General features: G+C 37.1%; 1 protein-coding gene across 1 annotated transcript; it reads left to right on the top strand.

Annotated features, from left to right (window-relative positions):
- LOC107619495 (3-isopropylmalate dehydratase large subunit, chloroplastic) lies at positions 3,872-10,684 on the top strand (the record flags this gene model as incomplete). Its single annotated transcript, XM_016321793.2, is given in 14 exon segments — positions 3,872-4,095; positions 4,233-4,370; positions 4,464-4,634; positions 7,350-7,502; positions 7,757-7,825; positions 8,144-8,260; positions 8,348-8,422; positions 8,514-8,591; positions 8,693-8,788; positions 8,883-8,932; positions 9,037-9,091; positions 9,238-9,369; positions 9,852-10,003; positions 10,470-10,684. Coding segments are annotated over 14 exon segments (1,463 nt in total), but the record flags the coding sequence as incomplete, so codon positions are not given.

Genomic DNA, 17,965 nt, shown 5'->3' with positions numbered 1-17,965 from the left:
GATTATTCTACAAAAAATTCAAAGTTGAAACTATTTAATATTTTTGTATTTAATATAACAGTTATGCTACACATACAAGTCTTTTTGGCTTACAAATCTTACAAGTTGGGCCAAACCGAACAGAAGCTACGCTCACCTACAAAAGCGTGTTAACACGCGCATCACGTTTCTAATGCGCTCCTTCACCATTATGAATGACTCTTCATCTTCTTCCTCGATGAAAACCACAACTGCCATTTTTTTCTTCGTGTTTCTCCTCCTCCTCCTCTTCTTCCTTCTTTTTTGTGTTTCTCCTCTTTTTTCTTCGCGTGTTTCATTTTTATCGTCATGTTTCTCCTCCTTCTTCTTTTGATTTTGTAATATTATGTATTTTTTTCTTTGTTTGATTTTTTCCTCCCAAAAAAATTATGAGAATATAGAATAAGAAGGAGAAGAAGAAGAAATAGCAGAAGATGAGGAGGACGAAGAGAAAGAGTTCTGAATTATACAGAACTTATCAGAATAAAAATACACCGAAATATTTTTATTTTATACCCAAATATCTTCGTTTTACACCCAAATTTGCTGCAAATACAAAAATGAGTTATGCTACGTGTACACTAAAATCAAACATCAAAGTCAGCCACCAGTATAAAAAAACATACTGGAATACAAATATATATTGAAAATAAACTAAAGCACACATGTATTTATACACAAATACATTGGTGGCTAATTTTAGTGGCTGATTTTAGTGTACAAATAGTATTTTTGTACAGAAAAATATTTTCTCTAATGCTGTATTTTTTTTTCCTTCTTCTTTTCATAATTTCTTTCTTTCTTTTAATTAAATGAATGTAAGTTCATCCTCTTTCAAGTAATTTTGCAGCATTATGTGTTTCTTCTTCTTTTTTGTTTTTATTCTTGTTAAGAGAGTAAAACAAGAAGAAACTTGAGAAGGTAAAACAAAAAGGAAAAGATGAATAAGAAAAAAAGAAGAAGAAGATGGTGATGATGATGGAAAAAAAAAAGCAGCAGCAGAAGATGAGGAGGAGAAAGAGGAAGAGGAAGAGGAAGAGTTTTGAATTATGCAGAACTTATCAGAATAAAAATACACCCAAATTTGATGCAAATACAGAAAAATATTTCCTCTAATGTTGCATTTTTTTCTTCTTATTTTTTTTCCTTATTTCTTTCTTTCTTTTAGTTAAATGAATGTAAGTTCATCATCTTCCAAATAATTTTGCAGCATTTGTGTTTCTTTTTTTTTGTTTGATTTTTTTTTTGTTTTTATTCTTGTTAAGAGAGTAAAACAAGAAGAAACTTGAGAAGGTAAAACAAAAGAAAAAGATGAATAAAAGAAAAATGAAGAAGAAGATGGTGATGATGATGATGAAAAAAAAGTAGAAGCAGCAGAAGATGAGGAGGAGGAAGATGAAGAGTTTTGAATTATGCAGAACTTATCAGAAACGGCGAAGGAGAAGGCAGAGAGAAACGCACGAAAAAGATCGAAGAGAGAAGACAAAAAAACCAGAAAAAATCTAAAAAAGGAAACAAAATCCTTTCGAAGAAGGAAGTTATATATTCGCGGGTTGATTTATTGAAAAATCTGTTAAAGAGGCGCGTGAAACATAAGTGCCATAAAAGGCGCGTTTTAGGGATAAGGGATATTGAGGACTTGTAAGACTTGTATAGTGAAAAGGCTTGTATGTGGAGATTAATTCTTAATATAATCAAAAGATGTCCTACTTTAAAAAACATATTTGTATTAAAAGAAAATGTTTTAATTTGGATTTCAAAGCATCGTTATAAACTTAGCTTTGCGCATGTGGACGATGACACTGGCATATTAATACACTCTTTTCGTTAGAAACAAGTAAGGTGAATAATAATGCTTTGAAATCTAAATTAAAATATTTTCTTTTAATACAAATATGTTTTTTAAAGTAGGACATCTTTTGATTATATTAAATAAATTTATCATTATTTTTGTCCAAAAAATATAAAAAAATTATGGTACAGTATTATTGTGCAATTAATAATAATAATAATAATTTTTGGATGAAAGACTGTTATATTTGACGAAGAAAAACGTTGGATATTGATTTGTATATTAATTTTTTTTAGGGACTAAAATATCCATTTTAAAAATCTTTAGGGACTAATATGGGTAATTACTCTACCGAAAAATAAATTGGGGACTAATTTATCTGTTGGAGTAAAACCTTAGGGATTAATTTGTGTATTAATGTTTCTTGAAGACTAAAATGTCCGCTTTTAAAATCCTTGGGAATTGATTTGGAGAATTACTCTAAATAATTTCTAGAGAAAATACCATTCCCCTCCCCTGCGAGATACTAAAATGACACTCTCTTTTGTTAAAGGGTACTTTTGTAAAAAATAATTTATTTTTTCTTGAAAAATGGATAAAGTTAACATTAGTTAATACAAAACAATTTAAAATAGATTAAAGATGAGGTTTTTTTAAAAGTTATAAAGGAGGAAAATATACATTTTATAAATAGAGGGGAGGGAAGTGTCATTTTAACATCTTGCAAGGAAGGAAAGTGGTATTTTCTCTAATTTTTAATTAGCTAACTTTAAACAATTATAATTAATAATAATTAATTTTATATTTTTTAAAAATAAAATTTAAATAATCATTAATTAATGAAAATTAATTATTATAAAATATAGTTTAAAAATGTTTGTTAACTTATTGTTAACTCGACCTTATTGATTATCTAAAGAAATTGTTTCCCGCTGTGTTTAGAGAGTCTTCCATAATTCCTTTCCCTGTTTATTGCTTATTCCAAATCAAAGTAACCGTGATTCTATTGTCCTTAGTCAAGAAATGTAGCTTATGCCATGTATAAACAGCTTCCTACTAGTTTGTTTTAATATTTAACAAACAAATAATGTATTATATAGAAAATAAACAAATATTTTTTTGTAAACATTTTAATAAATCAAATATTCTTTCTTATTTGATTAGTAGATGAATTCTGATGGCTAACAAGGGCGAAGGCTTAGGGTCTGAATCATAGTCAAGAAGTCGTTGGAATCAAATCCCATTACCAATTTGTGCAAATTTCTTCAATAATCAATATGTGTTTCTTGTAAATTCTCAAAGAAATTTAAGGATTATTTTTTCTAATTTTTAATTACATAGCATATTTTTGTCCAAATTCTTGTGAAAATATTTTAAGAAGATTTTATATTTATATAGTCAAGTATATTTAGGTTTATAAAGCAGCTTTACTTTTAATTAACTGAAGTACCATACATCTAATTTTTAATCAAAATAAGAGCAATCACATCCATCTAGTCACTTAAGATGCTTTTTAATTTTGGTACTGTGATTTGAGTGGTGTTTTTTAATAATATTAAGATGATGTATACTTTTTATGTAGAAATCATAAATTTGACTTTGTAATTTTAAATTTTTTTTAAAACAAGCAAATTTGAGGATTAATTTTTTTATTTTAAATTTTTTTAAAATACAAATCTAATCCTCAAANNAAGGTTTAATTTATTATTTAAAATTAAAAAAATTAAAATTTATACAAAAAAATACACTAATTAACCATTACAATAAATTACACATAATTTTTTTTTCATTTTTAAAAAAATTAGCCCACATAAGAATTTCTGATTCATCAACTTATTTGGCTGAGCAGTGAATAGCTTTATGGATATAACTTTTCCGAATTTTCGAAAAGTATCCATGGAATGGGAAGCCAAATTGATGTTTTCTACCTTCCTTAATGTATGTTGTTACACTTGGCTTGTCTGCTCTCTTTTATTCAACGAAAGGTGAAAAGAAATATCCCGTCACAATAAAATAATCATTGTGTATTTTGACTCCTACATCTGTACAACATATAGTATGTAGATTATTGCCTTAAACCATTTGATCTCAGCATCAAAATTCTTTTTGTTCTTTACTTCTCACCAAATTCTCTCTGAAGAAAAAAAAAAAATAACACTTCTTATATTTCTCCCTATAACACTATATAATATATGATTATTTGATCCTCCAACTTGTTCTGCCTATATTAACTAAGTGTTATTTCACTCATGGCTCTCATTTCTTCACCATTCATTACTAGAAAGGTCTAATCTCCCTAACTAGTTACCATATATTTCAAATTCCAAGTTCTTGAACTTTTATAGAGCTGAATATATAACTAGCAGAAATTTATAATTTTGATTAATATTTATTATTTTGTGTGTATAACTTTTGGTGGCAGAATGGTTTGTGTGAGGTTGACTTTCCTTCATCTTCATCCTTTGTCACTGATTTGAGATGCAAGAAGACAAGATCAAAGAAGATTGTTTCTGTTGTGTCAACTCAGCAGAACAAACGCAACCCTTCTTCATATGGCTCAGTTAGTTTCATTCAACTCTTTACTTCAAATTATTGAAGCTAACTATAATTAAGTACTAAGGGTGAGTTCTTTTTGGTTGATGGTGCACCTAAGGCCAAAATTGCCTTGACTACAACAGAGAAGATACTGGCGAGAGCTTCGGAAAAAGGATTGGTGAATCCGGGTGAGAACGTGTGGGTTAATGCAGATGTTTTGATGCTCAATGACCTTACTTGTCCTGCTGTCTCTGATATCTTCAAGAGAGAGTTTGGCAACAATGCTAAGGTATCTTCTTTTGTGACTCCACAATTCATTCATACAGGATACGTCTTTATGTGAACGATAATAGTTAAGATATTGACACAGAGATGAATCTGGTGAAAAAAGAGGGAGTATTTGCTACTATTAGAAGTTTAAAAACAAATTAATAAGTACATATAGATTAATATATTTTGATTCTATTATTATATTATCTTTGTTCTATTAAAATTTCAGTTTTGGTATACATTAAGTCTTTTTGTCAATCAGGTCTAATTAAATTGGCCGAAATTCAACAAAAACTGTTTTTATTACACGCATCGTGTATACACGCGTGCTTCACTAACGCAAATATATTCTTTTTCGTCTTTGCGTTCCTTCTTCTTCGCATTCTTCCTTCTTCGCATTTCTCCTTCTTCTTTATCGTGTGCCTTCTTCTTCTTCTCGTGTTTTTTCCCATCATCGTTCTTTTATTGCTACGTTTTTTCTTTTTCTCCTTTTCTTTCTAATAATTTTGCAGCAGCATTGATTTTTCTTTTTTTTTTATTTTATTTCTCTTAAGAAAGTGAAATAAGAAGAATTATGAAAAAATGAAATAAGAAGAAAATGATGAAGATAAAGCAGCAAAATGTAAGGAGGAAGAAGTTGAAGAGTTTTGAATTATGCAAAATTTATCAGGAATATAGTTTTAATGCTGTATTTTTTAGATTTTACACCAAAATTTTGCTAAAAAACACAAAAATATAATTTTTAATGTTATATTTTTTTCTTCTTTTTTTTCTCTTATTTCTTTCTTTCTTTTAGTTGAATGAATGTAAGTTTATCTTCTTTCTAGTAATTTTATAGTACTATATTTTTTTTCTTTTTCTTTATTTGATTTTTTTGTTTTTATTCTTGTTAAGAGAGTAAAACAAGAAGAAATTTGAGAAAGTAAAACAAAAAGAAAAAAATGAATAAGAAAACAAAAAGAAGATGATTATGAAAAAGAAGAAGAAGAAGCAGTAGCAGCAGAAGATGAGAAGAAGAGAAGAAGGAAGAGGAAGAGTTTTGAATTATGTAAAACTTATCAGAATAAAAATATACCGAAATTTCTTAACAAATACACATAAATTTCTTAGTTTTTATACCGAAACTTTACTACAAAAGTATAAAAATATCTTCCTTAATGTTGCATTTTTTTTCTTCTTCTTTTGTTTATTTCTTTCTTTGTTTTTAGTTGAATGAATGTAAGTTTATTATTTCTATTCTTGTTAAGAAAGTAAAAGAAGAAGAAATTTGAAAAAGTAAAACAAGAAAAAAAATAAATAAGAAAAAAAAGAAGATGGTAATGATGAAAAAAAGAAGAAGAAGCAGTTGCAAGACCTAGAATAATTTATCATAGCCTAACGCAAGTAGTTATGGAATGATTAACACTTTAGTACTGCGACATCTCATTAGCAAGTTAATGTGCAGGAATAATCGGATAAATTATGTGCTTTTTGGTCGGGTTGTAGATAATATTCTCCCTCACCTTAAAGAAGGAAGAGTTGGACCATATCATTATGCTGAGTTTTGAATTATGCAAAACTTATCAGAATATAAATATACCGAATTTCTTAATAAATATACATAAATTTCTTAGTTTTTACACTGAAATTACTTAATAATTATGATACGCAAACTTAGTTCGAAAATAAGCACACAAACAAAACTAAATTATGAACATAAACACATCCAAATTAATTTAATATGACAAAAATTTAACGATAATGATAATAATAACGACGATAACGATAAAAAAGATGATGATAACGATAACGATGATGATGATGATGATGGAGAAGGAGGAGGAGAAAAACGAATGAAAAGAATAAATCAAATGGAAAAAGGGAAGAAGAGGAGGAGAACGTAGTGATGGTGGTGGTGATAATAATAACGAAAGAAAAAAAAAAAGAGAAAAAAGAAGGAAAAGAAAAAAATAGTAACTGAGATATTAGTAAGGAGGAGGAGGAAATGGAGAAGGAGAAGAAGAAGAAAGAGAATAAGGAGGAGAATGAGAAGGAGAAAGAGAAGGAGAAGGAAACGGAAGAAGAAAGAGAATAAGGAGGAGAAGGAGAAGGAAACTGAGAAAGAAAAGACGCATGATTTGAAAAGTGATTATAACAATTTGGTTAGATTTAGTTAAATATTTTGCTTAGATGTAGATCTTTATTCTTAAAATTTATGTTAAAAGAAATTTTATATTATTACATTTAACATAAAATAATATTTTTAAAACTTTTAGTTTTTTTGGATATTTATATATATAATTTTAATTTCAAAATATAAATATATCAATATTTAACAAAATTTATATTAGTATATTTTTACCTTCATAACTAAAATATTTTAGGTCGGTCGCTGTCGATACATATTATGTTAGTTATCATCTTCATATAAACCTAACTGAAACTAACTGCACATTGGAATTGGGAACTCCTCGATGTAACTAACTAACTGACTATCATAATTAGTGAATCTAATCAAAGGTTTTTACCTTGATCATTAATTACTATATCACAGTTCACAGTAAGAAGGACGTAACTAAAGAATTGTTGTTTACAAGTATTCATACTTTGATTTCCAAGTATCTTAAAAACCTTTTACATTATAGGTTATTAAACTGAGAATGCATTTGATTTCAGTAGACTAATATATAGGCAGTTGAAATTAACACTATAGTTTCTTAAATCTTTAATAATGGCTATTTTGTGATTATTAAAGGTATGGGACCGTGAAAAAGTTGTAGTCATTCCTGATCATTACATATTTACAAATGATAAACGGGCACACCGTAATGTGGATATTGCAAGAGAGTTTTGCATCCAGCAAGATATCAAGTTCTTCTATGACATTCAAGATCGCAGCAATTTCAGGGTACTATTATTTCTCTCTAATCTGTGACGTCCAGTGTTTCTTTTTTCTTTGTTTTTGCCATTGCAACGTTTATACACAGCATATAGGTAGTAGTTCGCAAGAAGTTAAAACATACTGGTTAAATTAGATGTGTGTGTAAAACTCTTATTAAATTGACGATTATTTATAAATTATTTAATTCAATAATGTTGAGAATAAGACTAGTCAGTGAAAAGATTAATTAGGCCAATGGTTGACCATTTTATATGCTGCAGGCTAACCCAGATTATAAAGGTGTTTGTCACATTGCTTTGGCACAAGAGGGTCATTGTAGACCTGGAGAGGTGAATTTTGTCAACAAAGCTATTTGATACCTTACAACAACATTTGTGTTACCTAGATCATTTTTCATTAATTGGTAGATGCAGGCTCAATGGTAATTAGTTAGTCACTTTAGCATATGCCAATTAGAATATAAATAATCATAGCCACACATTAAATAACTAACAAGCTAAACTAATTTATATTCTAATTAGCATCTGCTAAAATGATCACTAACTAATTACAATTGAGCATGCATCTATTGCTAATGAAAATTATCTAGGTAACAATTTGGTTTTCAAAATTGTTCTAATCACTTTATATATATACATGGATGGTAGGTCTTGTTTGGTACAGATTCTCACACAACATCTGCAGGAGCATTTGGACAGTTTGCTACTGGAGTTGGTAACACTGATGCAGCTTTTATATTAGGGACAGGGAAGATCTTACTTAAGGCATGTAATTAAGCATAATGATCATATTTGAGTGATTCAATTGTATTCCATTTTACCAATTACTGTCATTACTTAATTAAACTGCAGGTGCCTCCAACATTAAGGTTTGTATTGGATGGTGAAATGCCAAACTACCTGCTTGCAAAGGATCTAATTTTGAATGTAAGTGATGGGTATCTCTCATATCACATCATGTTGTTCTTCCATTTGAATGAAATTTAGTGATGAATATGCTACATTAACCTTGGTTCAGATCATTGGTGAAATATCTATGTCTGGTGCTACATACAAAGCCATGGAATTTGTTGGGACCACTATTGAGAGTTTAACTGTATGTACAACAATTTATACACTTTTTTTATAATTATTTATTTTAAAGCTAATGTTATTACAAGCCTAACATTTTTGGATTGGTGTTGTGTTATATTTTAGATGGAAGAAAGGATAACACTATGCAACATGGTTGTAGAAGCTGGAGGCAAAAATGGTATCATTGCTGCTGACAATACCACATACAAATACCTTGAGGTTGATCTTAATTAGAGTTAATTAATTCAGTAATTTATTATTATTAATATTATTGCATGAATCATATATTATATTGCTTATTTATGTGGGACAGGATAAAACATGTACACCATATGAACCAGTTTTTAGTGATGAGAAAGCAAGGTAATATATAGGTATAAATTCTCTTTTGTTTGTTCTTACATGATATTTGTTCTTTGAAATTTAGATTTATTACTATTATTTCTTTTTCTTTTTGTTGATGCTAGATTCCTGGCCCAATATAGATTTGATGTATCAAAATTGGAGCCATTAGTTGCAAAGGTTACATACTTCAACTTTATTTGATTTTATTTTCTAATTTTCATGCCACTAAAAAAAATTAAAAAAAGGAAGAAATAAAACTTACTTTACTTTTTAACTATTTTTGATATCATGTTAATGTATATATATATGAACTACATATGCAGCCACATTCCCCAGATAAGCGTGCTTTGGCAAGAGAATGCAACAATGTGAAAATTGACAGAGTATATATTGGATCATGCACTGGGGGCAAAACACAAGATTTTATGGCTGCTGCAAAAGTTTTCTTAGCTGCTGTAAGTTTATTACCATATGCACCACTACAAATTAAATTGTCACTTTAATATGAAAACTGCATACTCTTCAATGGAAAACCATCCATTTTTATTTCACTTTTTTAGTAATGTTAATTATGCGTATTAATTACTATGATTTAGCTAACAAAGACAAGTGTCAAGTGTACTCAAAATAAAAAATTTCAAAATATTTATTATATTTAACAAATTAACTACTTTTTACATTTAATCGTGTAAATGGATTATCCAAAAGAACGAATGTGATTGAACGTGTAAATGGATTATCCAAAAGAACGAATGTGATTGAACGACTGTATAAAATTTTTTATATTATCAATATATCAAAATTAAACTCATGAAAAATATATAAAAGTTATAGAACACTAAACAAAATAAGTATTTTTAGGACATCTGTTAACAAAATATTTATTTATAATATGAAGTTTATAATCACCAATCATTATAATTAAAAAAAAAAAAANTGGACTTGTATACTCTTGAGGTAGCTGGGTCCGGTGGGAAGACATGTTCAGAAATATTTGAAGAAGCTGGTTGTGACACACCAACAAGTCCTAGCTGTGCTGCATGTATGGGTGGACCTCGAGACACATATGGACGCTTGAATGAACCTCAGGTAACCATGTCTTATAATACAAATTCAGATGCAATTGCTGTGGATTGGACTCAATTGCAGATCAACCTAATAATAATAAGAGAAATGTTTTTCGTATAGTTAGTAATTATCATAACTGATAAGTTCAATTCCTTCTATTTATCTTTTTTTTCATCTTAACATGTTTAAATAACTACAGTCAATATATAACGAACAAAAAAATAGGTAAACATATGTAATCATCAACCTCTCTGTAACCATACATTTTTTACTCTCTCTCTCTCCCTCTCTCTTTCTCTCCCCCCCTTCCCCTGTTTTTATTTTTCATTTTTTTTATTGAGTCGTCGTAGGCACCAAAGAGAGACTGTACAAATGTATATATTTTCCCTTGTTATTTCTGAAAAGGATTTGATTGCACATATAAATATAAGAGGATGTTTCAATTTTTTTAAATGTAATTAATGAAAGGAATTGAATGTGGATGTAGGTTTGTGTGTCAACAACAAACAGAAATTTTCCTGGTAGGATGGGCCACATTGAAGGACAAGTATATCTTGCTTCTCCTTATACTGCAGCAGCTTCTGCCTTGACTGGTTTCCTTACTGATCCCAGAGATTTCTTGTTCTAATTAAGCCACTTTGATACGTGTGAATGTTTGTAATATAAAGAGTTTGAGTATTATTTATTAGTGATTAATTTATATTTTTAAATATTAAAATATTTAATTTAATTTGATGTATTTTAATTTTGTTTATTTAGTTACTAAATTGGACTTTATGTTTGTGGGCTTAGAGTTTTCTGTATTTTAACCTCCTAATAAGAGGTTATAAATACCTCATAAACTATTGTAGTCTTAATACAAAGTATAAGTAGTTTAAATATTTTTTTGTTTTTGTGATGAAATAATAGTGTAGATAAGTGAGGTTGGTAAATCTCTCTTTTCTTGTATTAGAAAATAGAACAAAAGGTTGAATAAATTTTTTGATTCAATTTTCAAATTATAATGTGAACAAATTAAGTTAAATGAATTTTTTTTATACATCAAAAAATTAGATTAAAAAATTAAGTGATTTTCTTTGTATTCAATTTTAATTTATTTTTTTATTTTCTATTTTAATTTTAATGTATTTTTTTATTTTGTTTAAATTCTTATCATCTTATCTTTTCCTCTCATATCACATTCTGTTCGGTAGGTCGGGTACCGGACGGTTCGGGTTGGTATTCTGATTGATGGAGGGGATCTCGCCTGATCCTGAGTTGCCGGGTTGGGGTAGACTACGTCCTGAGCACTTCGTGTGAGAAAAGGGGTGTCACCTGCAAAGACACTCCGACGCTCAAGTCAGTAAAGTGTGCAGGCGAATAAGGGTTGATTGATATGTGACGTACCTTGGGGAAGGGCAGGTCCTTCCCCATAAATTCCGTGTCAGAGGTGGGCCCTGCAGGGACAGGCCCACCTTCTTCGAGGTCTCCCTTGCACAGCTGTAGCGAAGCTGTCAGAGACGCGTGTCAGGGACGCGTGTCCGAGTCGGCATCTGAGCGTCTCACATCCGACCGTTCGGGTCGGGTGGTGCCCTGGTCGGGCCGGCCCGTAAATGGTTTGGGCCAGGCCGTAACGGTGCCCCCGACGCGCCAGCAATAATCGTGAGGGTTGTTGGAGGCGCGTTACTTCTTCTTTCGTGCGCTTGGCGACAGGTCGGCTACCCGTGGGAGGGACGTGCCTCCTGCGCGCGTGTCTCTTTGTTGCTGAGGTGACCGTTCGTCGCTTCATTCTTTGCGCCGAGCATTAAATGCTCATAATGGGTTGGAAAACCCCGCGTGTAAAGACCATTGTGCCCCTGGTCCTTTCGCGCTTCGCGTAGCGGTTTTTAAACAGTTTGCCTTTTCTTTTCCTTCCCATTCTTGCTCCTCCTACTTCCATTTTCTTCTCTCCATAATATCCAAAGCACCGTTTCTGTATCTTTGCGCGTTCCTTTCCCTTTCAAGTCTTCCACAACCAATCCAAGTAACCACTATTCTCCTCTCTTTCTGCTTCGAGGCTCTCTTATCTTTGCCGTTGGTTTTTCTACTTGTGCTTGTTGCTTGTTTTGCTGCATGTTTGATTTGCATTGATAGATAACTTTTTAGTGCCAAGTAGGTGCGTTAGGGGGTTACCATTCCAAGGTAGACTTTTAGGCGGCTCGTTATGATAGATAACTTCTAGCCATACTTGGTCTTAACTGTTGAATAGGACGAACAAAGTTTCTGGGCTTTTCTGGACTCCCGACCTCATAGACTAACGGAGTGGTACCCCCACTGTAGGTATGCCCCGCATCGTTTCTCGGGCTTCTCCTTCCACTGCGAATTACGACCCCTACGCTTGGATGACTTCCGATGTGAAAGACTCGCCAAATCAAATGGACGAAGGGGAGTTGACGGAGTTCCGACAAGCCGAGTATCTGTGTTGGGGGGACAGATGAGGAGGCCAATTATGACGTCTTCGTTTCTGCCCCCAACGAGCGGCTGTATGAAATCAATTTCCATTCCCCCCAGGTTACCGACTGGATTTGGTTTTACAAGGCCATGTTCACCCAGGTGGGCGTTCGCATCCCGTTTTCTGACTTTCAGATGGCGCTTCTCAGCCAGATATCCGTGTCGCCGTCGCAGCTGCATCCAAACAGTTGGGCTTCTATCCGCTGTTTCGAGATGGTGTGCGAATATCTTGAGCTGCCGGTGTCTGTGGACGTCTTTCTCTTTTTCTTCAACCTTACTAACCCTTCCAAGGAGGGGAAAGCGAGGAAAGGATTCTTGTCTTTCCGATCCGCCCAGGGTCGGAGGATATTTGGGTTGTTCGAGGAATCTTATCATGGGTTCAAGGATAAATATTTCAAGGTCCGTCCCGCTAAAGGTCGCCATCCATTCTGGTTGTCGTTGGAGGGGGAGCGCCTCATCCCGACGTATTGGAGCTTCGGGGCGGGGTCTAATACCTTCATAAAGGTGACCTATAAGGGAATGTCTGCTGTAAATAAGAGAATTGCCGACGTGTTGTGGGTAGTTTTTGGAAAGAACCATGTGAACCCCCACCTCCTCATGGGTGAACTGGAGGTCGCCAAGAGTTATATTTGTGAGCTGCTTTGTCTTGTGTTTTTTGCATTGTTATCGCTTTATTTGGTTTTATCGGCTTCACTACTAACACATTTGTTTGTCCGTTGCAGTGGATATATCGGCTTCAGTAACAGGGCTCGAGGGTCTGTATAAGACCTTCTTGGAGGATAGTGATGAGGAGAAGGCCGACGAGAAGGTTGCCGGGAGGCCGGAGGACCCTTCTTCGGAGAAAAAAGATCAATCGGTGCCTTCACCTCGTGACGCTGAAATGTCCGACAAGAATCCTACTGGTGTGCATGCTTCCCCTATTCACGAGGAGACGGCCGGCGTTGGGCATTCCTCCTCTCGACAAGAGAGTCCCGACTTGAAGCTTGTCCCTACTCCCAAAAGGCAGAGGGCATCCTCTAGCCCTGAGGGGACTCTTACTGTTATGGAGAGAAACTTCAATGCTGGGGCTTTCATCGACTCCCAACTGATCCCCGGCACGGAGGATCACTTCCTCGGTACCGAGCTGACGAGCCAGGCGAGGTGGATGTATCGCACGCTGCTTCGTGGGGATGTAATAGCTCGGAAGGCCGAGTTCGAGTTTTCGGGGATGCAGTCACTATGAAGAAAACTTGAGTTTGCTGCCACGGCCAACAACGAATTCAAAGTTCAAGTTGAATTGCTTCAAGGGCAGCTGTCCGAAGCGGGGGAGAAACTCAAGATTGCAGAGGAGAAGGCCATGTCTGCCCAGGAAAAAATGAGAGCCTCCAATAAGACCGTGTCCCGTTTAGCCGAGCGGGAGATGACTTTGGAGAGCCAGCTGAACGCCGCGCAAGGTCGGGTGGTGGCCTTGGAGAAATAGCGTGATAAGGCCGTCTCGCTGGCTAAGGCTGCTCAGGCCGAGGTCGAAGAGCTCAAGAAGAAACACAAGGCGACTAAAGAGCAAGGGAAGAACGCGATCTTCATGACTGAGGAGGCCCTTAAGGCTCAGGTGAAGATCGTGGCTCCCAATTTTGACACATCAGCGATTGGAGTATTCAAGATGATCAAGGATGGCAAGATCGTTGAGATGTCGAGGAAATGAGCTCTTGTGCCTTTATGTTTTTATATGGATTTGCGGTTTTTTGTTGTAGAACTCGTTTATATTGTTATACCTTTAAAATACGTTTGATCGGCTTATCGTTGTCGTCGTCTTTGCCCGTGGTGGTATTTTTACTTCGTCGCATTACCGTTTTTTTGGTGTGAGCTTAGTGCTCGTTCGTTTACCGTTGTGTTGGTAGCGGGGCCAGGTCGTGGCCTTTTGTTATCGTTGTAGCCGTTCGTAGTGGCTGTGGTTTAGGTGGCCCCGGGGTGATCAGTCCCGGGGTGCCGTATTGTGGTTCCGTTTAATGCGTTGAGGAGCTCGTCGTCGTGCGATGTGTAAGTAGGAGAAAGGATAAATAGAAATAAAATTGGAAGAAATGGTAAGTAAATATTAATCGGCAATTAAGCAAGTCTGTTACCATTGACAGATACAAAGGGAAATGATTAAGCTCGCTAGATCGACTGGCCGACATACTTGATCTAAGAGTAGAACCTTCTCAGGTTGCCCGCATTCCAAGTTCTTGGGACCTCCCTTCCATCGAGCTTCTCCAATTTGTAGGCGCCGTTGCCAATCACTTTTTTGATCCTGTACGGGCCTTCCCAATTTGCTGCCAGTTTGCCTTCTCCCTGGGTCGGTGGGCCGATGTCATTGCGTCGCAGGACGAGGTCGTTCTGCCCAAATTCCCTTTTGAGCACCTTGGTGTTGTAGCGTAGGGCCATTCTTTGCTTTAGTGCTACTTCTGACAGGTAGGCATTCTCCCTGGTCTCGTCCACTAGGTCCTTCTCTACTGCTTCCTCAACCCCCTTGAGAAGTACCCATGGGCTCGGTTCGTCGATCTCAACAGGTATCATGGCGTCTACCCCGTATGTCAGGTGAAAAGGGGTTTCTCCTGTTGCTGACTGCTCGGTTGTTCGGTAGGACCAGAGGACCGAGGCGAGCTCGTCTGCCCATGCTTCTTTCTTGCTGTCTAGTCGCTTCTTGAGGCCAAGTAAGATGACCTTGTTTGCGGACTCGACTTGTCCATTTGTCTGGGGGTGTTCTACCGAGGAGAATCTCTGTTTGATGTCCAAGCCTGCGAGGAACTCTACAAACTTCTTGTCGGTGAATTGCGTTCCGTTGTCTGAGACGACGAACTCCAAGATGCCGAAACGAGTTATCACCTGCCTCCACATGAACTTTCTGCAATTGGACGAGGAGATGGTGGCCAGCGGCTCGGCCTCTATCCATTTGGTGTAATAGTCAACGGCGACTACGAGGTATTTGACTTGCCTTGGGCCGACTGGGAAGGGTCCCAAGAGGTCGACTCCCCACTGTGCGAAAGGTCGGGAGGACGTCATCAGGCTCAGTTCGTTGGCTGGTGCTCTGTGGAAGTTGGCGTTCTCTTGGCACTTGACGCATTTTTTTACGAACGTCTTGGAGTCTTCCATCATCGACGGCGAGTAATATCCGGCTCGGATGAGCTTCCTTGCTAGGACTTTGCCCCCGATGTGGTGACTGCAGCACCCCTCGTGGACTTCTCGGAGCACGTAGTCCGTCTGATCGGGGTGTAGGCATTTCAGCAGAGGTTGGCTAAGTCCCTTTTTGAATAGTTGGCCATGTATGAATGTGTATTTGGCAGCCTCCCTTCTTAACATTTTAGCTTCCTTCTCGTCTCCGGGGAGGTCGCCGTTTTCCAAGAAATTGGTGATGGGGTCCATCCAGGAGGGGTTTATCTTGGTCAGGTGGAGGGCAACCGCTGGTTCTCTCGTGATGCCTTGAATGAGGGAGTGGTTGCCGATTCCCGGTTTTGTGCTCGCTAGCTTGGATAGGAGGTCTGCCCGTGTGTTCCTTTCTCTTGGGACGTGTTGGACCGTGACCTCCTCAAACTGTTTGCTCAGTTCTTTAACCCTCTCTAAGTACTTCTGTAGTAACGAGTCTCTAGCTTGGTAGCTTCCATTCACTTGCGACGTGACGATCTGTGAGTCGCTGCATACCTCTAGCCTCGTAGCCCCGACTTCCCGGGCTAATATCAGGCCGCCTAGAAGGGCTTCATATTCCGCTTGGTTGTTCGACACTGGAAATTCGAACTTGACCGACTGTTCGTAAATGACCCCAGTTGGGCTTTCCAAGATGACCCCGGTGCCCCCAAATGTCTGGTTGGAGGCTCCATCTACATGGAGCTTCCACCGTGTGCCCGTGTCCTCGGTCGGATCTCCCGTTACTTCCACCAGGAAGTCTGTCATTGCTTGTGCCTTGATTGCATGTCGAGGCTCGTACCTTAGGTTATACTGGGATAGCTCGATGGACCAGGTCATCATTCTTCCCGCTAGATCGGGTTTCTGGAGCACTTGACGAATTCCCTGGTCCGTTCTTACGACCACCTGGTGACCTTGAAAGTACTGCCACAGCCTGCGGGAAGAGGTTAGGAGTGCTAGTGCTAGTTTCTCCAACTTGCTATACCTAAGTTCTGCTTCTTGTAGCGCCTTGCTCACAAAGTAAATTGGCTGTTGGGCTTTCGCTTATTCCCGCACTAGCACCGCTACAAGCGCTCCTTCTGTTATGGCCAGATATAGGTAGAGTGGTTCTCTGGCTCTGGGCTTGCCGAGGACCGGGGGTGCTACTAAGATTTCTTTGAACTGGTTGAATGCTTCCTCGCACGCAGGGGTCCATTCAAACGCTATTCCCTTCTTCATCAGGTTGAAGAAGGGCAAGACTTTTGCTGCCGATGCACAGAGGAACCGGGACAATGCGGTGAGCCTTCCCGCCAGTCGCTGAACAGCTTTGATGCAGCCCGGGCTCTTCATCTGGAGTATCGCTTGGCATTTTTCCGAGTTGGCCTCCACCCCCCTTTGGGTTATCATGAATCCCAGGAACTTTTCGGCCTCCATGGCAAAGGCGCACTTAAGCGGGTTGAGCCTCATGCCGTGTTGTCGGAGGGACGCGAACACATTCTCCAGGTCACTTATGAGATCACCAGGTTGGGTGGTCTTTGCAAGGATATCGTCCACATAGACTTCTATTATCTTGCCAATGAGATCGCTGAATATTTTGTTCATCAGCCTCTGGTACGTGGTCCCCGCATTTTTCAGGCCAAAGGGCATCACCTTGTAGCAATAGGTTCCTCCTGGCGTTATGAACGCCGTCTTTTCCTCGTCTGGCCGCTGCATCGGTATCTGGTTGTAGCCAGAGTAAGCATCCATGAAGCTCAGATACCGGTATCCCACGGCCGCATCGATGAGTGCATCAATGTTGGGGAGGGGGTAGCAGTCCTTGGGGCATGCTTTGTTGAGATCGAAGTAGTCCACGCACATCCTCCATCTCCCATTGTGCTTTTTTACCAGGACCACATTTGAGAGCCAGGTCGAATAGTGCAGTTCCCGGATAAACCCTGCTTCGAGGAGGCTGACCATTTGTCTGGCCACCTCCTCTGCCCTTTCCTAAGACATCTTTCTTCTCCTTTGAGCCACTGGTTTGGCTTCCGGCTTGATGGCTAGGTGGGTGACATGATTCGGGGGTCTATCCCCGGCATGTCGGCTGGTGTCCTGGCAAACAAATCGCCATTGGCTCTGATCATTTTCATCAAAGGCTCTTTTAACTCATGGGGGAGTTTTCTGTTCACGAACGTGAACTTTTCCTCCGTATTCCCGACCCTGAACTTTTCCAGGTCCCCTTCTGGTTCGGATCTGGTTTTGTCGTCAACTTTGGCATCCAGGTCGGCGAGAAACACCCCCGAGGCCTCTTTAGATTTTTTCCTTAAAGAGAGGCTGGCGTTGTCGCAAGCGACTACCATTTCCCGATCTCCTTTTACCAACCCTACCGACCCATTCTCAGTTATGAACTTCATTACCAGCATC

This window comes from Arachis ipaensis, chromosome B09 (assembly GCF_000816755.2).
Source record: "Arachis ipaensis cultivar K30076 chromosome B09, Araip1.1, whole genome shotgun sequence".
In the NCBI taxonomy this organism is placed as follows: domain Eukaryota; kingdom Viridiplantae; phylum Streptophyta; class Magnoliopsida; order Fabales; family Fabaceae; genus Arachis; species Arachis ipaensis.
The sequence above is the reverse complement of the archived record's forward strand: the minus strand, read 5'-3'. Positions and strand labels throughout refer to the sequence as shown.